The 24076-nt window shown below is 34.4% G+C and overlaps 1 protein-coding gene across 5 annotated transcripts in view; it reads left to right on the top strand.

Moving 5' to 3' along the window:
• The window catches only part of TEX9 (testis expressed 9), a 168368-nt gene that overhangs the window by 85620 nt on the left and 58672 nt on the right, over positions 1–24076 (top strand). For 3 of the 5 annotated variants that reach the window (XM_069596432.1, XM_069596437.1, XM_069596436.1), the window contains exons 3-9: positions 2948–3011; positions 4540–4619; positions 14135–14180; positions 14904–14986; positions 17643–17821; positions 20250–20332; positions 21287–21460. In XM_069596432.1, coding sequence (XP_069452533.1) covers positions 2948–3011; positions 4540–4619; positions 14135–14180; positions 14904–14986; positions 17643–17821; positions 20250–20332; positions 21287–21460 — 709 coding nt within the window. Of the gene's footprint in view, positions 1–1656; positions 1831–2947; positions 3012–4539; positions 4620–14134; positions 14181–14903; positions 14987–17642; positions 17822–20249; positions 20333–21286; positions 21461–24076 lie in introns of those variants that run through there. The other 2 variants (XM_069596433.1, XM_069596434.1) reach the window with 2 other exon arrangements.

Raw genomic sequence — 24076 nt, 5'->3', positions numbered from 1 at the left:
AATTAAAACTGTCATTGTTTGCTGACAGGATTCTATACATAGAAAATCCTAATGATGCCACCAGAAAGCTAGTACAGCTCATCAGTGAATTCAGTAGAGTTGCAGAATACAAAATTAATACTCATTTCCCTGGTGGCTCAGTTGGTAAAAGAATCCACCTGCAATGCAAGAGACTGCCTGCAATGCAGGAGATCCAGGTTTGATCCCTGGGTCGAGAAGATTCCCTGGAGAAGGAGATGGCAACCCACAATAGTATCCTTGCCTGGGAAATCTCATGGATAGAGGAACCTGGTGGGCACAGCTCATGTGGTCACCAGAGTCAGACATGACTTAGCAACTAAACCACCAACCACCACTGTACACTAAAAGCAATTTATCAGAAATAGAAATTAAGGAAAGAATCCCATTTATGATTGCATCAAAATAATAAAATACTTAGGAATAAATCTAAGGAGGTAAAAGATCTGTACTCAGAAAACTATAAGACACTGATGAAAGAAAATCAAGACAACACAGAGGGTGAAAGATACATTGTATTCATAGATTAGTAGAATTAATATTGTTAAAATGACCATAGTACTGAAACTAGTCTGTGGATTCATTGCAGTCCTATCAAAATACCAGTGAGATGTTTTTTTAAAACAGAACTAGAACAGATAACTTTAAAATTTGTATAGGTACACAAAAGACCCCTAATAGCTAGGACAATCCAGAGAAAGAGCAGAAAGGGATGTATCACACTTCCTTTAGATTATACTCAGTGTATCTCTTTAAATTTTGGCATTTCCTCCTTTTCTGGGATTTTATTCTGCACTGTCTATTAGGTTGCTATAATCTATCTTTGTCTTACTGTCTGTCTCGAATAGATGTTAAACTCTCTCTTGCATTTTTATCTTTTTGTTTCTCTGTTCCTTTTTGTTGGTAATTTTCTCATCTTCTAATTCATCCATTCCCTCTTCATTCTGTTGTTCAACTTATCCGTTGCATTTGAGTTTTATTTACATTGACTGTATTTTCATTATGTAATTTCTGTTTGGTTGTTTTCCAAATTCAGTGTTTTTTTGAATATATGTTTACGATGCTTGGTTCTTGCCTAATGGTTTCTATTCTGTTTTTTCTTTCTTATTGAAAAGTACTATTTAAAATTCTTAGGTTGTTTTATCATCTCCAGGTCTTTTGGTGCAGATTTTGTTTGTATCTGTTGATTATCCATCCTGGAAACTTATTTTTTAATGCAATTTATTATCATTGTGAAGGCATCTTTAGTAGAATTTGCTTTCTGAGAGAGTTGCATTTGTTCTAGATGACTAAATATTCCTAAGGGTGGTTTTGCATTTCAGTTTATTAGCTTATCAGTTTTCACTGGTTCTAAGCCAACTTTCTATATTAAAGTTTTGGCCTAGTGTCCCTATACCATCTGGGTAAGATGAACTTGGAATACACTTCTGTGTGCTCTGATTACTCTTAGGAGAATCTTTCCCACACATGGCTTTAGTTCCATCTCCGTTCACCTAAGGTTATGGGCGGCGGTTTTGTAGTCTGGTTCACAGGTGTAGCCCTTTATGACTCCCTCAAGTGCATTGGTTTCTAGCTGTTAAGCTGTTTTGGCTTCTGTTCCTGTTTACTGCTCTCACTTTGAGTTACTGCTATATTTTTAGTGCCAGGGTGTTTTCTTTGCCTGAGTTTAAGTTTAGCAACATTTCCTTTATTACAGTTTATCCAGGATTTCTATGGGTTTTGGAGCAGAAGAGTAGTCTTTTGAGTTACCTCAGTCTGCTGTGTTGACCAGAAACCTCTCATGGTTCTTGTTAGGGAAATGTGGAAAATCAGGTAAAGCCATCTTGAATACTACTTTGGACTGTGTTAGATACTATTTCTTCTGATTAACTCATCCTAGGGTGTAAAAATACTTCTTGAAACATCAGACTGTTTTAAGAAGGGATATGATACTGATATTTTTTTTTTCGTGGAGTGGGGGTCGTCACTGGTGTGCATTACCTCTGAATTACATATCTAATATCACAAGATATCTCATTTAAAAAATTGTTTTGCATATTTTCTTCATAAAACTTAAGAGCCTACATCATCTAGAAATGTGACCTATGAATAGAACTGAGAAGTTATATGCTTTTGAAGATGTTTATTATAAAGTTAACTTTTAAAACAGAGATGGGAACTTGAACTAACAAGAGGAACAGTTTAGTACACTATGTTAAATTCAACTCTTCAGCGTATTTTATAGCCATTTAAGGCATTAATTTTAAAACTTATATACAGGTAAATATATTACATCTATATTGTTATGGGGAAACAGTACAATATTGTGTATGTGCTTACAGATGATAATTAGAAGGGAATACTAAAAATCATCTGATAATGGTGGTAGGATTATGGGCAGTTTTTCCTTTCAAAACAGTTTCCTTCAATGACATTGGTATTCTTACAGTCTTAATGGGACCAAATAGTATTCCTGTTCTTTGCTATATTCCAAATAGATGGAAGAAAGAGAAATGGCAGGTGTAGGTCAAAGGAATTGCCTGTATTTCTGATGAAGCTTATACTGAAGTATATAACTGAGTGAGGCCCCTCAGAATCCCAAGAACATGAAGAGTGAAACTGAGGTGAACCCACCCAGTTTATTCTTTCCAAATAAATCATTCTACTTGAAGTAAGGGCAATGTTAGTTGCACTTGTAATGAAACATTTTTACTAGTATATGAAGAGACCAATATTTACACCATTTGAATTTCCACCGCAAAGAAGAAGGAATCATGGGGATTTGGAAATAACCTTTCTAATAGTTATATTAATTTTTAAGTAAAAATGTCATGTGTATGTTTTGGCATTTGTTGACTTAACTGAAGTGTAGTTATTGAAATTCAGTTTCTTTAGCTTTGTGTTAGAGTCTTCAGCGTATCACAGCTATTAAATTATTTTCTGCTTTTAGACGTTTAAATGCAGAATTAGAGGCAAAAACAGCTGATCTGGTTCGACAAGCTGAGGAAGTAATAGTAAGTAAATGTACAATTATTAGTATTTCCATGTTAGTGTTAATTTTTTAGCTTTTTAATTTGATGTATAGCATACATACAAAAAAGTGCCAAAGCATAAATTTTCAATTCAGTGAATTATTATAAATTGAAAATCAGTATATACATAGGTATGTGTATATATGCATATATATGTTTTTGAGAAGCACACATTTTCTAAAAGCTACTGAAAAAGTGTTCTCCATTTTGATATTCCAATCATCTAATAGTAGCTACATTAATATTTCCTACTATTTTAAGATTAATGTTTGTGAGTAGCTATTGAATTAGTACTAGTAATTCAGTAAGGATACGGTTTCTGGACAGAAGTTGAATAAAGGATAACAATTATCACTAATGCTTAGATGGTAATCTGTTTCTTAAACTCTGCAGTTAGATGTAACTCAAATTCTTAGGGCTAGTCCATAGTCAAAATTATAGTCAGGAAAATGTTTTGAGGCTATATTACTAGACAATATAAGGATATTTGCCCCATTCTAACTACCAGATTGGTTATTCTTTCTTTAAATGCCCCTCCCTAAGCATCAGCATTCCCATTATTAATGATAGGATATAGTAGTATTCCTTAGAGAAATAAATATCCTAATTGATAGGCTGTAATAGTACTCCTTAGAGCTGCTTTCAAGCTTATTTCATTTTTTGTTTTAATTCAGTTATAATTCTTTTTCATTTAAACCCCATCCCCATCTCACTTTAGAGTTGATGGGTGTCACTGAAGAATAGCTAATATTTTAATGCCTTAGACAGAACCATCATTGTTTGTTAGCATAGGAACATAACATTTCAGGTAATAGATGGAGATAATGGTTAAAGATTTGTTAGTTGCATTTGTAATTAAATATTTTATTTAAAAATAAATACTTTATTACATCTTTTGTTTGTGTCTGTTCTGAAGAGCCAGAAAATAATTTGAACAAAGAAACCCCACTTTATAGTAGAATGAGGGATTCATTATGTATTCTGATCAAATCCATTAGTCCTCTCATGGATATAACTCTTGCCATATTGAATTTTTGTTTTCTTACTTTCATACTGATACATCATCTTCAAAAGCTTTCACTCTTATTGCTTCATTTTTAGCACTTTAATTTCTGTGTGGTCATTGTAACATTGAAGTTTGTCTGATTTGAGACAAATTTTTCTATCCATTAAATGGATTTATGTTTTCATTTCTTGGGAACCTTACTTCTTTTGCATGTTACACAAGATGGAAGCCCTAATATAATTGGGAAGAAGTCAGCTAAGATCATTTAGAGGCATTAACATTCTTACAATTTTCCCTTAGAGTGATTTTCCTAACCAAGAATGAATGAAAGGTGAAACTACATAGTTACAGACCTTATTTTGATACCATAGCTTTTAGAATTCTGTGCTTTGATTTTATGGAAATAGTGGACAATTCTGAAATGATTAATGATCAGAAAGGCACTTGAATATATCCTAGTTTTGTGAGGTTTTTTCCTTTATGACTTACCTTTGTTTTATTTAGAGAGATCAGCAAGAAGTACGATCTAAGTCTGTTTCAGCACAAATTAAATCATATGAAGACAAAGATGATTACAGCTTTAGGTAAGTGACTTATATTCTCAAACACCTTAAAAATGTTTTTTTACTGGGTAAATGCTTTAAGATTTTTTTAATTGAGGTATAATTGACATACAATGTTATATTGGTTTTAGGTATACAGCATGATTCAGTATTTGTATGTATTGTGAAATGATCACCACAATGAGTCTACTTAATATCTATTACCGTACATAATTACAGAATCTTTTTTCCTTGTGATGAGAACCTTTTTTTAAAAAAATATATTTTATTGAAGTATAGTTGATTTACAATGTTTCAAGTACACAGCAAGATGATTCAGTTATACAAATATACATATTATTTTTGAAATTATTGTCCATCATAGGTTATCACAGGATATTGACTGTTAGTTCCCTATGCTATACAGTAAACCTTTGTTGCTTGTTGCATATCTGTTTTTTAATTAGAAATCTGGCATTCTATTCAACTGAGTTAAACAAGTGGAATCAAAATGTCATAGTATGTTTAGTTAGGCAAAAATTCCTAAGTTTTCCAAAATATATGTATTATACATATATATATACACACACAAGCTTTTTTACTACACTTGATAGCATGAGAAAGAACATTAAAAAAAAAAGGAGAGATGGAGAGATTGGAAAACATAAATGAAATGGGAGCACTGAATATGAAATAGAAAAAGTAAAACAAACTAGATAAAAGTAAAAGATTGCCAGATAGTCCAGTTGTTTTTAAACATGACTACTCATTATCTGTAGCTCTGGAGAAAAAAAGCAATACCTGAGCATTTTTTTCCCCCCAAAAGTTTCAAGATAATTCTGAAATGCATCTGGGTTTTAGAAAGTGATTACAGGTTTTTCTGTTAGATACTAGTTTTGGTGATACAGAGTTCTATTATTTTTCTGTTGACCAATCATGATACAATGGTAGTAAATGAGTAATAGTTACATAACCACAATGGTAAAATATGCTTATCAGTTTTCACAATCAATGGCCAGACAAAAAATAAAAGATAATTACAATTGCAAGCCATAATGGGAATATGATTAACTTAACAGTATAAAATAATTACATACAACTTGGGTGTTTGGGTGTTTGTTAAGCAGACTGATGTGGTAAGTGGAAGTACATACATGCACATGTTTTCATCCACCCAGCCAGTCTGTGTCTTTTGGTTGGTATATTTAATCCACTTGCATTTAAGGTAATGATTGATATGTGTGATCCTGTTACTGTTTTCTTAATTGTTTTGGGTTTATTTTCTGTAGGTCTTTTCCTTCTCTTGTGTTTCCTGCCTAGAGAAGTTCCTTTAGCATCAATTGTAAAGCTGGTTTGATGGTGCTGAATTCTTTTCACTTTTGCTTGTCTGGAAAGCTTTTGATTTCTCTGTTAAATCTGAAGAAGGGTCTTGCTGGGCAGAGTATTCTTAGTTGTAGGTTCTTCCCTTTCATCACTCTAAACATACCATACCCTTCCCTTCTGGCTTGCAGAGTTTCTGTTGAGAATTCAGCTGATAGCCTGATGGGAGTTTCCTTGTCTGTTACCTGTTGTTTTTCTGTTGTTGCTTTTAATATTTTATCTTTGTTTTTAATTTTTGTCAGTTTGATTACTATGTGTCTCAGTGTGTTCCTCCTTGGGTTTATCCTGCCTGGGACTCACTGTGCTTCCTGGACTTGGTTGACTATTTCCTTTCCCATATTAAGGCAAGTTTTCAGCTATTATCTCTTCAATTATTTTCTCATGTCCTTTCTCTCTCTCTTCTCCTTCTGGGACCCCTGTAATGAGAATGTTGGTGCATTTAATGTTGTCCCAGAGGTCTCTTAGGCTGTCTTCATTTCTTCTCATTCTTTTTTCTGTATTCTGTTCTGTGGCAGTGATTTCCACCATTCTGTCCTCCAGGTCATTTATCTGTTCTGCCTCAGTTACTCTGCTGTGGATTCCTTCTAGTGTATTATTCATCTCTGTTTGTTCTTTAGTTCTTCTAGGTCTTTGGTAAACATTTCTTGCATCTTCTCAATCTTTGCCTCCATTCTTTTCCGAGATCCTAGATCATCTTCATTATTATTATTCTGAGTTCTTTTTCTGGAAGTTGCCTGTCTCTACTTCATTTAATTTGGGGGGGTGAGGCAGTTATCTTGTCCCTTCATCTGGGACATGACTCTGCTTTTTCATCATGATTAACTTTCTGTAATATGGTTTTTGTTTTAGCTGCTGTAAGACAATGCTTCCTCTTGCTTCTCTCTGCCCTCTGATGGATGAGGCTAAGAGGCTTATGTAAGCTTCCTGATGGGAGGGACTGGCAATGGGAAAAACTGGGTCTTGCTGTGGTGGGCAGGGCTTTGCTCAAGTAAAGCTTTAATACAGTTATCTACTGATGGGTGGGGTTGCATCCCTCCCTGGTAGTTGTTTGGCCTGACCCAGCCCTGGGGTCTATGGGCTCTATGGTTGGGTTAATGGTGAACTCCAAGAGGGTTTATGCCAAAGGGCATCTTCCAGTGCCCCCGTCCTGTGATGAGCCACTGCCAACCCACACCTCCATAGCAGGCCTTCCAACACTAGCAGGCAGCTTTGGTTCAGTTCCCTGTGGGGTCACTGCTCCTCTCCTCTGGGTCTTTGTGCATGTACAATTTTGTTTGTGCCCACCAAAACTGGAATCTCTGTTTCTCCCAGTCCTGAAGTCCTATAATCAAAACCTGCTGGCCCTCACAGCAGATTTCCTGGGGATTCCCAGTCCCTTTGTTGGATCCCCAGGCTGGGAAGCCTAATGTGGGGTTCAGAACCTTGACACCAGTGCGAGAACTTCTTTGGTATTACTGTTCTCAAGTCTATGGGTCACCCACCCAGCGGGTATAGGATTTGGTTTTATTGTGATTCCACACCTCCTCCTGTCTCACTGTGGCTTCTTTGTCTTTGGACATAGGGTATCTTTTTTTTTTTGGTGGGTTCCAGCATGCTCCTGTCAGTGGTTGCTGAACAGCTAGCTACAATTTTGGCGCTCTTGCAGGAGGAGACAAATGTGTGTCCTTCTGCACAGCCATCTTGAACTGTTCTTCTGTGATGAGAACCTTTAATATCTGCCTTTTATTTTTAGCAGCATTCAAGTATGCAATACAGTATTATTAAGTATAGTCTCCATGATGAACATTATGTCCTGTGACTTATTTATTTTATAATTGGTAGTTTGTACCCTTTGACTCCTTTCACCCATTTCATCTACTCCCAACCAGCCAGCCTCTAGCAACTACCTTTTGTTTGTTTGCTTTTAGATTCTATATATAAGTGAGATCACTTTGTAGTTGTCTTTCTCTGACTTATTTCACTTAGTGTAATGCCTTTGAGTCCATTCATGTTGTCACAAATTGCAAGATTTCATTCTCTTTTATGGCCAAATAATATATATATATATATTATAGAATAGTATATGCATATATATAATATTAGAGAGAGAACACACACATTTTCTTTGCTCGTTCATCCCTTGATGGATATTTAGGTTGTTTCCATATCTAGGCTATTGTAAATACTGTTGCAGTGAACATGGAGGTGTATATATGTAAAAAAGAAAAAAATATATATAGTGTTTTTATTTTCTTTGCATAAATACCCAGAAGTGAGATTGCTGGGTCGTATGATATATGTTTAATTTTTGAGGAACTTATATACTCTTTTCCAAAGTGAGTGTACCAAATTATGTTTCTGACAACAGTGTACAAGGTTTCCCTTTTCTCCACAGCCTTGCCAGCATTTGTTATCTCTTATCTCCTTGATAATAGCTATTCTTACAGGTATAATATCTCATTGAAGTTTTGATTTCTATTATATATCTCATTTATATTTTGATTTATATTTCCCTGTTGGTTAACTTTGAGTAACTTTGCATGCATCTGTTGTCAGTCTATATGTCTTCTTTAGAAACTGTCTAGTCACATCTTTTGCCCATTTTTAAATCAGTTTGTTGGGCTATTTTATTTGAGTTTAATGAGGTTTTAAAAATGTATTTTTTGATAGTAACCATTTGCCAGATATATGATTTGCAAATATTTTCTCCTATTTAGTAAATTACCTTTCATTTTGTTGATTTTTTTTTTAAATTTTGCTGTGCAAAAGCTTTTCAGTTTGATAAAGTCCCATGGGTGTATTTTTGTTTTTGTTGCCTTTGCATTTGGTGTCAAATCCAAAAAATAATCACTAAGGCAAGTCTCGAGGAGTTAACCACCTACGTTTTTCTTCTATGAGTTTTATGGTTTTAGGTTTTCCATTCAAATGTTTAATCAATTTGAGTTTATTTTTTGTGTATGGTATAAGATAGTGGTCCATTTTCATTTTTTTATGTGTGACTCTCTGTTTTTCCTGACACTGTTTATTGAAGAAGCTACTATTTTCCCATCATATACCCTTGGCTCCTTTGTCATAAATTGATTGAGCAAGTTCATTTCTGGGCTCTGTAGTCTGTTCCATTGACCTATGTGTCTGTTTTTATGCAAATACCATACTGTTTGATTACTGTAGCTTTGTATAATAGCTTGAAATCTGGGATAACACCATTTTTACTGGATAGTGTATGTGGATCTGTTTATAATATCTTTTTGTATGTAAGTATTGGAAATCTATAATTTGAAGAAGAATGTAAGTTATAAAAATAATAATAATTGGGGGCTTATACCAGTCAGACACAATGTAAACCTTTTACCTACTTTATTTCATTTATTTTTCAAAGTGTTATTTTGAAATCAGTGTTACTGAGCTCCTTTTAAAAATGAGGAAACTGCAAAACAAATAAATGAGAAAAGTGCAGCTTAATGAAGTTTGGAAGCTTATCTAGGACCCACAGATAGATGGATTTCACTGAGATCCAGACTACAGTTGATAAGATTTCTAAACCTGTCTTCATGAACTGTACCTTTTTTCTTTTAAAATTGCATGTGAAATTAGGTAAAAATAAATAAATTAATAGATATAAGATATATTAGATCTTTTCCCCCCTTAGATTTCATATGAACTTTAGATATGTCTAAAGAAATTAGGGAACAAAAAAAATATTTATTAATAAACTGGGTGGCAGCATGGAACATTGGAAAAAAGGGCCCTCTCTCCCTCTCTGCTACTTTGAGTATGTTAAGCCACTGAGATTTGGGGGTTAATATCATAGCCTACCTTAACTAGTAAAGCAATTGGTATTGAGTCAGGTGCTGTATAACAAATATTCTAAAAGTGTGATTTTCACTTAGTGGTTAGGCAGTATCAGCAAAGACACTTGATTTTGGAAGCTGTAAAGATAAGAGTGCTGTTAAATAGTGGCAGTGAATTTAGTAAAACTTGTCACTATTTATAAATTGCAAGGTTAAATGAATGTCTGATGAACCAGTGTTCTTAAGGAAGAGGTTGGAAAACAGAGTGTTATAGTATGTGCTCTTATTATTAGCTGTATTGACGCTGTATTATGAGAAAGATAAGTTTAGGAAAGAATTGGCTGTGTTGTAAGTAGAAGTGAAAGGGAATATGGAAATTCTAGAAATTACAGGCCTTGTAATGTTCAAAAAGTTACTTGCTTCCAATTTTGATGAGGTCTGTTTTTTTGTTTTTCTTTTGCTCCTTGTGCTTTATGAGTTATATCAAAGAATCCATTGCTAAATCCAAGGTCATTAAAATCTACTGTCTTTTCTTCTAAGAAAATTGTATCATTCTGACTTTTATTTACATTTAGGTCTCTGATCCATTTTGAGTTAATGTTTTTTTATATGATTAGTGTTTTTTACATGGTGTGAGATAAGAGTCAGCTTTGATTCTGTTTCCTCTGTTGAATGATCTTGGCATCTTTGTCAAAATCAGCTGACTAGAGACATACAAAATGGTTTTATTTTTGGACTCTCAGTTGTGTTTCATTGATCTGTGTATCAGTTCTTATGCCAGTACTACACTGTCTTGATTACCCTTAACTTTGAAGAGTTAACTGCTTTTAGACCTAAAAAATTATGAGATAAAATTGAAAAAAATGTTTAAGGGATAAAAGTCTATTAAATATGAAAGCTCATCTTTGTGGCAAAGGTCAGACTTAAAGTGATAAAAAAACTTTTATCACAACTATTGATAAAAGTTGCCAGTGGATTAAGGTTTTTGAGGGCAAGGATCATTTTAAATTATACCTAGTGGACTTATCCATTTGGATCAAATGTCTCAGAGTAAAGATCTAACTAAAGGTAGTAGTCCCCTCATAGAAGCTTGACAACCTCTAAACTATTTTTAAACTGAGTTTGGGGGAAGAGGTGGGAGGAAGGGAGAGAGAGAGGGGTTTAGGGTAAAGAAGTAGTCTTAGAGTTACGAGTGTGGTAATGGCACATGTAACTGACTGGAATCAAATGAGTAAGAAACTTTTGAGAGAGTTATCAGCAAAAGAACATTAAGAATGGTAGACTAAACCTGCTTGTGATTGTTTAAATCTTAGAATAGCTGTGAGATCTCCCAGTCTTCTAAGATGAAGGAGCAGCCATTGAGAGTTGCACAGAGAGAGTTTAATGTTTAAACAGCTTAAAGGCCTTAGAAACAGCAAAGCAGTATTACTTAAGTGGCAGTATATTTGGCTCATATTTGAAATATTGGGACCTTTTTCATTTAGTCAAGAATAATTATTGCATACAGTCCAGCAGTTCCCCTCTAGCTATTTACCCAAGAAAAATGAAGACATATGTCCAAGAAAAAATCTGCATGCAAAACATTTACAGCCATTTTATTTATAATTGTCCAAACTGGGAACAACTCAAACATCGATCAAGTGGTGAATGGATAAACAAATTATGGTATATCCATGTAATTGAGTCTTTCTTAGCAATTAAAGGCAATGAACTGCTGATAACAGCAACAACATGGATGCTGAGTAAAAGAAGATAGACTGAAAAATGTATATACTGTATGATTTCATTTATTTGACATTCTGGGAAAGGTAAAAATATAGGGACAGAAGTTGAATTAGTGATTGTGTGGGACTTGGGAAAGGAATTAACTATAACGGGACACAAGGAACTTTTTGGGATGATGGAAATGTTCTTTATTTGGTTGTGGTGATGGTTATATGACATATAATTTTGTAAAATTTATAGAAATGTACACCTAAAAAGGTATGTTTTACCATGTGTAAATTTTATTTCAGTAAGCCTGAAAAAAAAATAACACTATTAGTGCCGAAAATAAATTAAGTCAAAATAAATTTTGAGATGAGTAAACAGACTGGGTCCTGCTCCCAATGAGTTAATGCCTCGTGTATTGAAAGAACACTTTTAATATGTTTTGAAATTAAAATTTTTTTCCATAAAAATATCTTTATATCATTTGATATATATATTTCTGTGTGTATATATATAATATATAACATGAAACTACATATCCATATTGTACATAATGCTTTCTGATATTTTATGGAAGATAGTGTTTAATAGTTACCAAAATTCCAATGTTAAGTTACCAATAAGATTAATTACAGTTTTTATCCAGTAAATAAAAAAGATTGAAATGATGTTAACAACCGCTAATCCCTGGTTTCTGTTGAAACAAGTGAGAGACTGATTTTACAAGCATGAAAATAAATCTGTTGTTTTTCTTTCACTAAATTTTCCTGAAGTGCAAAGTGGTGATGACACCTCTGCTTACCTAGATCAGGTGGCCATTTTTTTTAATGCTAGTGTTTGAACAAATGGCTTTTGCCATGTCAAACATGGCACTTGATGGTTGGAAATTACTAAAGATGGGAGGTGATTCTGTGAAGAGACAGTCTGTTTTGACTTGGAACAGTGATAATTGAATTAAATTAGAGTAGTCAGACTATGTATTGTAATAGGCCTTCAACATCCAGGGTTACTTCCCCTGTGTGAATATGGTAGGTGAACCAGACCTCAGTTTCCTGATGGTATAGCATGCCTATCCCTCAGTCTTCTGGAAGCAGGGTTTACCACACAAGTCGTTTTAATCACATTACATACAGATCTTACAAGAAGTTTACCAAAAATCTGAATACTATGGAAATTATCTTTCATAAATACACTAACAAAGTAGTAGCACTTTGCTAAACCTGAGGGAGACAGATAACTGTTAAATGTCCTTTGTCCTTATGAATGTGTATATGGTAGGTGGGCAGGGGGAGATGGAAGATGTAGAAAAATGTAAGGAAATGGCAAATACTGATTTAAAATAAGAATGATTAAAGAGATCACTTAATTTTGTATAAAATTTGGAAACCGACTTCCCTGGTGGTCCAGTGGCTAAGACTCCATGCTCCCAATGCAGGGGGTCAGGCTTGAATCCCTGGTGGAGGAATTAGATCCCTCATGCCCTATGTGCCGCACCTAAGACCCAGCACAGCCAAATAAATAAAGTTTGGAAGCATTTTCATGTCATATATGAGAATGAGTCTTTGGTCTCTAATTTTAAGATATTTTGAAAGCCTTTTCCGCCCCTTTCCAGAGCAGTTTCTAGTTCTTTAAGAGGCTGTATTTAATATCTATCTTGAGTATATCTTTGTGTTTAGCATTGAACAAAAAGTATAGCTATTAGGTGGCTGTAGGTGGCATACTATAGAAAGTAATTTTGTTTGTATGTTCTCTACTTCGGTTGGGAGTCCTCAGAACATACAGAGGGCTTTTGGTTTTTTTTAATAGCAATAATAGATACTAAAGTGGTTGGGTTTTAGAAATATTAATACATGTGTTGGGGATGATCTGGAAAGTTGGTCATGGGTAGGCAGATTTTTTCTGTAAAGAGCCAGATAGTAAATATTTTTAGGTTTGTGGACTATACAGTCTTTGTCACAACTACTGATTGGCTGTTGTACTGTGAAAGCAGCTGTGGACAGTGTGTACATAAATGGATGTGGATGATTAAACCTGTGGGCCATAGTTTGCAGACTCCCATAAACATTATGTGTTTAAATCTACAAACGTATTCCAAAAACTGCATAAAAATGTATTTTAGATATATTTATTTATGCACTTAACAAATATTTATTTAGTGCCAATTTAAGAACTTATGTGCCAGGTACTATGCCAAGGACTATGGCATAGTATGTCTAGTCCTCTATGCCAGTGAACTCGGGCAGAAGTATGATTGCTACCCTTGTGGAGTTCATAATATAGTGGGGAAAAACACACTGGTCAAGTTTTTACGTTTTTAAATGTGTGAGACAAACAATAACATTGAGTGACTTCATAATATAAAGCCCAGTGGTGAATCATTTTGTAAAATAGATGATTCCGGTGTGAAGCCAGTATCACTCATTGTGATTTCAATTCATTAAAATTTGTGCTACATTTTCCTACAAAAAATTTGGCACTTTAGTGTTTCTTCTCAAAGACGAATTATTTGACCAAAGCACTTTTCTTGTTTGTGACACCCACTCAAAGTAAATTAACATGTGTATAATTAGAATTATAGCAAAGTCTACTTGATAGTTTTATATATTTTCCTTGCAGATATAATTGCTGTTGAATTTTATTATGTCTCAGTTTAGTGCCATCTACTATTAATATATGATGTTTATTTTTTATCTGTAGACGTCCATTATCTGAAGGGACAGTTTATCTACATTCAGAAACTAAGGTATGAATTTAAACTTTTTGTGAATGTGATTACATTCTGTAGAATTTAGATTGGCTTTTAGTATTTTTCTTAGACAAAATAGTATGATTCTATACAAATAGAAAATTAGCCTTGTTATTTAAAAGATATGCCTTTATGAAATATTGCTCATGAAATATATTGAATCCTTTTTTGTCTCATAGTCTCACTGAACAGTTTGAAGATACATTAATTTTCAGTTTTCTCTCTGAAGCCCAAATTTATTAGATGGAAGACCTGAAGAAGAAAAGAATTTATATACAGTGAAGGCGATTTGGGAGGTTTATTCATTTGTTTAAATATTTACAGTGTGTAGAGATCACTATTCCAGGTGCTGGATGTACAGATTCCACCCATGGGGATCTTTGACCCAGGGAATAGTATACATGGAGACGTGTTTGAACAAGAATTGAGGAGAATTAAATTCTGTAAATCAGAACATCGAATTGAACATTCTGCTAACTAGCTGAATATCTTCAAATCTCTGGGACTCATTTTCTTATCTTTAAATCTCTTGGTCCTAGTAATAACTAGGTCTTTTCTAGCTATACAATTCTGGACTCCTTAAAATACAGTTTGATTAATTCTGTGAAAATAGGAATTCTATGTAGCAAACTTGTGATTCTGTGTATTATGTAGTTGCCTTCCTAGGCAACTGATTAGAATGTAATTAATTAATCAGTCATTTAAATTCTTATCCTTTAGCCAAAGACCAAAAATGTTGATCCCATAAACAAAGTTCAAAACAAACTACACTCTGCAAGTAAAGGAAGGAAATCAAATTCAAGGTATAGTACAGTTTTTTAAAAATATTACTTTCCTTTTTTTAGTTTCATAATTTACAGTATCATTGTTTTTAACTAGTAAGTTTTGTTTCTCTGGATCTTTTTATATCCCAAAAGATGCAAAATTACACTCTACATTTTTCTCCACATTTAGTAATTTAAAGCATCTTCTAATCAGAAATATCTGATTAGATAAGCAAAAATGCCACGTTTCAAAATTTTTAACTGTTATTTTTAGCTAGTTATTTTCTTAGATCAGAAACTAGAACTTAGATGCTTTTTCTGCCTAGTTCTCTCAAATAGACTGAATAGTCTTATACTTTTTGAACACCATGCATTATTGTGTATATTGAGATATAGAATGATTTTGGCATGCTCTCAATAAAACTACAGTATAGTTATAATTTACATTCTATTGTTTTGGGTGAAAAAAATTTTCAAGACTATTTTTAGTACTTTAAGCACTAATAGGAGACCCAAGAGATTCTTTAGAATAGTAGACCTTCTTGCAAAGGAGTCTCACACCTGCAGTGGATTATACCAACCAGCTTCTAGTTCACAGTAAATTATTAAATTTATATGTCTGTTGCTTACTCAAACTGATAATTGCATTATAATTCTGGAAAAATCTTTGTTAATCCTTGTGTCTTTTGTCATTGTTCAGTTGCTAAGTTGTGTCTGACTGCGACCCCATGAACTGCAGCTTGCCAGGCTTCCCTGTCATTCACTGTCTCCCAGAATTTGCTCAAACTCATGTCCACTGAGTCAGTGATGCCATCCAACCATCTCATCCTCTGTCGCCCCCTTCTTCTCTTGACCTCAATCTTTCCTAGCATTAGGGTCCTTTCTAATGAGTTGACTCTTTACATCAGGTGGCGAAGTATTGGAGCTTCAGCTTCAGCATCAGTCATTCCAGTGAATATTCAGGGTTGATTTAGGATTGACTAGTTTGATCTCCTTGCTGTCCAAGGTACTCTTGAAGAGTCTTCTCCAGCACCACAGTTTGAAAGCATCAATTTTTTGGTGCTCACTCAGCCTTCTTTATGTTCAACTCTCACATCCATACATGACTACTGGAAAAAACATAGCTTTGACTAATGTCTTTGCTTTTTAATATGCTGTCTAGGTATGTCATAGCTTTTCTTCCAAGAAGCAAGCATCTTTTCATTTCATGCTGCCATCACTGTCCGCAGTGATTTTGGAGCCCAGTAAAATGGAATCTGATACTGTTTCCACTTTTTCGTCATCTATTTGCCATGAAGTGATTGGACCGATGCCATGATCTTAGGTTTTTGAATGTTGAGTTTTAAGCCAGCTTTTTCACTCTCCTCTTTCACCATCACCAAGAAAAGCCAAGTAAAGTTTTTGTTTTTTGAATACAAGAGAGCAGAAACACAGGATGAAAGGATAAGGAAGAAAAAAATCTCAAAAGAGAACATATGCTGTTTACATAAATATATACATAACTGGAAAGGGTTATCTTATTTTCAGACTTTAAGTTTACATTTTAAATAAAAGGTTCTTTTCCCAAAAGAATTGTAAAGCCTTTGCTTATGTGTTAAAAGTGAGTTAGGCTTTAAAGTTAAAAGTAAGGCTTTCAGAAACAGACTGAATGAATTAGTCTTGGCCCATTCCTCAATGCCTTTGATAGTGACTTTTATTTCATATTTCTCCTCTTACTTAAAATTAAAACACAACTTTTTGGTAGATTTTGATCCTGCTTATAATGTTTCTTTAGGTGGAAAAATATGTGGAGTTTGAGCTAAGAACTCTTTACTCTGCAATTGTTTCTCAAGAGGGATTGTTCTTCAGTGTTTGCAGACTTAATGGCTAGAGTGGTATCAAATTGCACAGTTCTTTTCTAGCAGCATGTAAAATTAAAAGCCATAGTCTGTATTTGACCTGGGAGGCCAAGTTCAGTACTCTTAGTTTTGGTGTTCAGTTGAGAGGGCTGACCTAAAACAAGTAATTCTTTAGCAAAAAATGGGTTTGTTTGGAATCAGGAGAGAATTGCACTTTGGGATCTGTCACCATGGCGAGCCACATGCAAGTCCCTGCACAGCAAGGCAAGGGTGACTCTTTCTTAGGGGGAGAAAGGAAGCTGGGAGGGCTGTAGGGAACAAAGGCTTTTCATCAGCGGAGCTGTAGCTGGAAAGGAAGAGGAGTCTTTCTTTATACTCCTGGGCTTTGGTTTTGTCGCATGGTGTGAGAGTTCCCCCTCCTGGTCTCTTGTGTTTTTGTGGTTGGGTTTTTTTTTTTTATGATTTTGGTCTCTCTTTATTTTTTTGATATAAATTTATTTTAATTGGAGGCTAATTACTTTACAATATTGTATTGGCTTTGCCACAGTGTTTAATTGAGGTTTCTGTTTATTTTTTTACATTGTCAATGTCTAGAGTAACTGGCATCATAAAGCCTTCTCCAGCTCTGTGATTGTCATAAAGATTAAAAGTCTACTGAATCTCTTGTAGTATAGTCCTTGAAAGTATCAATTGTAGATATCATGATAAACTTAAAATTTATAATAATACTTTTGATCTGCTTTTTAATTTGAATAAAGGTCATATCTGGGAATCATATCTACTTTTTGTTTTTTATACACACACACATACACAAACACACACACACATATATATATATATATATATATTTTTTTTAGTACAAAATTGAAATGCTCTCATGTGTGGACTGCCAGTGATGTTGCCATTCCAGAGGATTTCTCAGACTTTTCTCTTGCAAAAACGATTAGCAAGATTGAAGGGCAACTAGAGGAAGAAGGCTTACCTGATTGTATAAATGATGATATTTTTTCTGGTGTTAGTGAAGACATTGGAACAGGTAGGTTTTTTGTTTATTTTTATTCTTCTATCACAATTGCTTAAAAAACAACATTGAGAACAATTTTTCTTGTATTTAGAAAATGTATTGTGATGTTTTGCATTTGTTTGATAGATGAAATAAAATTGCTTATTAGTTAGTAATTGTTAAAAATGGATGATGGGTAAGCAGAGTTTCACTGAACCAGTCTCACTACTTTTATATATGTTTGATATTTTCTATTATAAAAAGTAAAACTAAAAAGGCTATCTAGGATTAGTTTCATTGACCCATTTTCAACTAAAGTTAAATGCACCGTAGCTTATTATTAAAACATTGAAATAATTTTTTAAAAATGTTTCTTTGAATTCCTTTCATTTGATGTTATTGAATTCTCTTTATTGTGTATTAAATCAACGTGTGTTAAAGGATAAATGAATTATTGATTAGCATCAAGTGAAATAATGAATTTTCTAATGAATATTATTTCCTTTCTTATAAACTCGTTCTCTGCATACCACTAGAAAAATACTTAGTCTAAGTCATCAAAAACATTATGTTAGTTACTGGTAGTACCTCTAAAATTGTTGAATTTATGAGGCGCCACCTGTTCTATTTACATAAAAAACAATACAGTTGAGTTTATATGAACATAGTTAATGTTGAACTGGACTTGAAAATTTAGCAGTTTGTATTAATGTTAGATGATCATGAAGTTTATGCTTAATATTCTGATTCTGTGAAAATCTCGTCGATTTACATGTATAATGATTATTATGCTGCTGCTGCTAGTTAGTCATAAGTGAGGAATAATTTCATTTATGCATTTGTTTCATTTACTGACCTATCCAAGCTTTCTGAGGCTAATCGTTAAGTATGAAGGCAAGTGAAAGAAAAAATTACCTTCATGCCTCAAGATGCCTTCAAGGACTCAGTGGTCAGATATTGGCTGTTCCTCAATTAATAGTCACTCATGGCCTTGTTAGAGAGTTCCTCCGCCCAGGTATAAGAACTGGCACAGACTACCTTAAATTGGTGCTTTGTTTCTTATTGTTTAATGACCTCTCTGCCACTTTTGCGTCCTTCTCTTTTCAGTCTTTGACCAAGGTGTCTCCTCTTTAAGGGAGTTCTTGCCTGTTCCACATGATTGCCTAGAATGGCTGGGTTATGTGCGGAAGGAAGCGATAAAAAAGTAGTTTAGTAGCACAAAACTTTGTAAGACTCCTTTGTAAGTCTAAAGTTGTGTAAGTGTACAAAATGTAAGTAAATGCTTTGTACACTAAATGTACACAAAATGTAAGTAAGCAGTGCTTTGTACACTAAAGTTGGAGCGGGATGGGAGGGGAGGTTAATGCTGTGTACCTCCAGAGACAGAGCACTCAATTCCTTGATGATACTGCTGAGGTTAGAGTTGGGGAAAGAAAGAGATGGATTATTTCCTTTCTGTCCTCTGCTAACCTGGAGGCTAGAAGGAGAGTTGAGGCTGGAGAAATCTAGGTGTGGCTAAAGCCAATCATAGTTCATCAGTTCCATGTAATGCTGGAGACACTTTATAAGAAGAGCTTTGAAGCAGGAAGTATGTGTGGAGATGTGTGTGCTCTGTGGGGTTTGTCCTAATGATCTTTCAGAGACCGAATATTAAGATTGTTTACTCAAGATAAGCTTCATGAAGGCAAAGCTTGTCTTAACAATATCCATTTTATGCCTGAAATATAGTAGACTTAATGTATACCTTTTTAATTAATGACTGGATGAATTATGAGTGAGTTCCAAGTTCAGTTTTCACTTTATGTACTTTTATACCCCTAAAAACTGCAAAGGTTTACCGACGTTATTGAATAAAGAACTTTTGCTAGCAATGAAATACTAAAAGTAGATCTTAATTAGGGGTTTGTGGGGAAAAAAGCTTCAGCAGTAAGGTATTTGTGTATTTTTCTGCTTCTCAGACACATACACTACATGTTAACTTAGGTGAAATTGGGATGTGTGTTGCAGTCAATGGCATTTTATGATTGCAGTAGTTGGGACTGAAGTTGAGTTTTGCTAGAGAGGATTTGTGTTTGTTTCTGCCAAACACTTTGGGAGCATTATTGACCTGAAACCACTTTAAATTCTGCTTGAGGTGTTTTAAATGACCTGGGTAATTATGAATTCAGTCTGTAAACTACTGGCTTTTAGTTCTGATCCTCAGGAAAGATTTTTGATTTCCCCCCCCTTTCTTTACTCTTTTTATATTGAGATATACACAGTTCCTTTTATACCTGGGTAGATTTTTCATTTGCCTCCACATTAGGGATTGTGTCTTTAGTGTTTTCTTCAGTGTTTCCTAAAAAGGATCTCCTATTAGACTCTTCATCTTGAGCACTTCTTTCTTTCACAAAATAGTCTGTTTTACAATTGATGGCATCTTAGATTCAATGAAAGACAATATATATTATTATTGATGCAGAAGCACAGATTAGATTTCTGAAGGCCAAACTCCGTGTTGTGCAAGAAGAGTTGGATAATGTTGTCTGTGAATACAAAAAAATGGTAAGTTTTTAAAACCTTTCAGAATAAATGCTCTTATATTCAAAGACATTTTAGGAGCAATTTTCAATTTTATTTTAAAAATAGCTTCACTGAGATATAATTCACAGTTAATTTTTACATTTAATAATTGTGTATAAATACTGAACTTTGTTTTGAGATGTTAAATTTCCAGAGCTGAAGAGTTTTATGTTAGCAATTAGAATGCTCTATATTAGACTGAGATGTGTAAGCTAATAATATTAAACAGAAATGAAACATCTGACTTCCATTTTTGAGGCAGAAAATGGAATGTAATTTATTTTTCTTTATGAAATGAATATAAATATCTCATCAAAGTATGATCTTTGGAATATCACTCAGCCATAAAAAGGAATACATTTGAGTCAGTCCTAATGAAATGGATGAACTTGGAGCTTACTATACAGAGTGAAGTCAGAAAGAGAAAAATATTATATATTAATGCACTAGAAAGATAATATTGATGAACCTGTCTGCAGGGCAGCAATGGAGATGCAGGCATAGAGAACACACTTGTGGACACAGTGTGGGAAGGGGAGGGAGGGGACGAATTGAAAGAGTAACATTGAAACGTTTACATTACCACACGTGAAATAGATGGCCAGTTTGTTGTATGATGCAGGGAGCTCAAACCCAGATGCTCTGTTGTGACAACCAAGAGGTCTGGGATGGGATGGGAGGTGGGAAGGAGTTTTAAGAGAGAGGGAACCAATGGCTGATTCATGTTGATGTATAGCAGAAACTAACACATTATTGTAAAGCAATTTTTCTCCAATTAAAAATAAATTACTTCTTTTAAAATAAAATAACTTTTTAAAATAAAAAGATCATATGAAGCTATTTTCTGTTTTCAGCTTTATGATTATTTTTGCTTTATGTTTTGATACCAAATCTTGTGTCTTTCTTCATTTAATCTATAATTTCATAACTGTATAGGAGGATGAAATTCAGGGTTTAAAATCTCAATTGAAAAATTTTGAAGAAGATTGTGTGAGACAACAGCGGACAATTACTTTGCAACAGTCTCAAACAGAAAAGTTTAAAACTCTTTTTGAAGAAGCAAACAAAAAATGTGATGGATTACAACAACAGTTGTCTTCAGTAGAAAGGGTAATAATTTTTCTATTTTTTCCTAACCTAATGCCAAAGATGCACAAAAACACAAAAGTCACATGTCTGCTTAGACACCACTTTTCATGGTATAGTTATTTTGTTAGTGTTTCCTAAAACCTCTTTCCCCGTTATTAGAACAGTATTTTTTAGTGGCACTACAGAAATATAATTCACATACAATACGTGTTACCCTTTATACAATTTGGTGGCTTTCAGAGTATTCACAGAGTCGTGCAGCTGTCATCACCGTCAAGTTTGGAACATTTTCATCACCTGGAAAGTCACCCTGTACCCTTTAGCCACAGTACCTCAACCTGCTTCACCCCATCCCCTCAAGCTCTAGGCAGCTTCTCACTTATTTTCTGTCTTGATAGATTTGCCTGTTCTGGACATTTCTGGACAGGTAGACTCATACAGTATGTGATACTTCAAAACCAACATTTTTTGCTTAATGTTATTTTCATCTACACTGTAGCATATGTTAGGACTCCATTGCTTTTTATAGAGTAATATTCCTTGTTATAGAGTATATGAATGTAATACATTTTATTTATCTGTTTATCAGTTGATGGACATTTGGGTTATTTCTGTTTTGGAACTGTTTTGGATAATGCTGTACTATGAACATGCATATACAAGATTTTGTGTGGATATATGTTTTTGTTTTTCTTGGGTATATGCCTAGGAGTGAAGTTACTGGATTTATGTTTTGTGTTTTTTATTTTATTTACCTTTGACTATGCTGTGTCTTCATTGCTGTGTGCAGGCTTTCTCTAGTTGCAGCGAGCGGGGGCTACTCTTTGTTGTGGTGCGCAGACTTCTCATTTAGGTGGTTTCTCTTGTTGCGGAACACAGGCCCTCGGCCCATGGGCTTCAGTAGTTGTGGCACACAGTCTTTTGGGCTCTAGAGAACGGGCTCAGTAGTTGTGGCTCACAGGCCTAGCTGCTCCACAGCATGTGGGATTCTCTTGGACCAGGGATTGAACCTGGGTCCCCTGCATTGGCAGGTGGATTTCCAACCACCAGATCACCAGGGAAGTCCCAACCTTATGTTTAGCCTTTTGAGGAACTTGAGATTGTTTTCCAAATCACCTATACCATTTTTACATTTCTAACAGCAGTGTATAAGGGTTCCAGTTTTACCACATCCTACGAGTACATGTTAGATTGAGGGTACCAATCCCTTGTGAATACTGAAGGATGACTGTATACCATTCTATGAGTTTTGACAAGGGCATTGTCACATAACCGTCGCTACAACTGACTTATAGAACACTTTCATCATCCACAAAAATTTCTCTGGAATTTAGTCCTCTCCCTACTCCCAACCTTAGGCAACCACTCTTCTGTTTTTGATTCTTGTATTTTGGCCTTTTCTAGAATGTCATGTAAATAGAAATACATAGTAACCTCTTAGAGTCTGATTTAACTTAGCAGAATGCATTTCTGATTCATCCGTGTTATAATCTGTTCTTTTTTATTATTGATTATAACATAGAATGAATATACCACATTTTGTTTGTCTATTCATCTGGGAAGAAAAATTACTTACAGTATCTCATAGTCTAAGCCTGTGCTTTTGGAAATGATAGCCACTCATGCGAGGCTAGTCCAAATTGTGTTGTGCTGTGAGTGTAAATCAGCATCTAGTTTTGAAGATGAAATACAAAGAAAGATGCAAAATCTCATTAATATTTTAATATTGGTTACATGTTGAAATGGTAATATTTTGGGTATACTGGGATAAGTGAAATATAATAATGAAATTCATTTAACTTATTTCTTCTTAAAGTGGCTATTAGAAAATCTAAAATTACATATGTAGTTTGTACTATATTTCTGTTGCTTTAAGAAATAAAGCCACGTGGTCTAAGAAAGAACAAACTATTGTATCTGGGAAACAACTGTTTGTCAGTTTACGATTTGTCATCAGGCATCCAAGCTGTGATCATGTCACTGCTCTAGTGGATGTAACTTGCCTAAATCTTTGATTCTTTTCTTGTTCTTGGCCCTCATACCCAATCCTATGCTTTCTTGCTTCTAAATGTTTTTCATTCATCTCTTGTTTTCATTTCCCATTGCTACTTCTTGGTTCAAGCTATTATATCTTATTTCTGAATCCTCTTCACTGGTTATTTTATGTCCTTTCTCTTTTCTATGGTATCCTGTACTCTGTCAAAAGATTAATATTCTCAAAGGGCCACACTGATTATAAACTCTACTTTTATGTAGGCAGAAAAGGAACTGATATTTTTGGAGTGCTGTCAGGTAAAACACATTGGGAAACTGAATCTGAGAGGTCAGGCAAATTGCCTACAGTCAAACAGAAATGGCAGAGCAGGATTCAAACTGTGTTTATTTGACTCTCCAAGTCATGTAGACTCTTTCTCCAACCCCCAAATAAACGGACTTAGACACATAGCTGTTCTAAAATTTCATTGTTGTTTAGGGTTAAGTATTTGAAAATTTTATTTCATGGTGAATGTATAAAGGCATTATGATACATTGGCTAGCTAAAGATTTTATGAAAACTTGCATTGACTCTGAATTTCCCAGCTTTAATTCCTATCTGCCTATTGCCCAGACAGACAAAACAGTTTTCCTGGGTTATGT

The sequence above is a fragment of the Ovis canadensis genome, chromosome 7, assembly GCF_042477335.2.
Source record: "Ovis canadensis isolate MfBH-ARS-UI-01 breed Bighorn chromosome 7, ARS-UI_OviCan_v2, whole genome shotgun sequence".
In the NCBI taxonomy this organism is placed as follows: Eukaryota; Metazoa; Chordata; class Mammalia; order Artiodactyla; family Bovidae; genus Ovis; species Ovis canadensis.
Note: the sequence above shows the minus strand (reverse complement) of the source record. Positions and strands in the feature narration are given on the sequence as shown.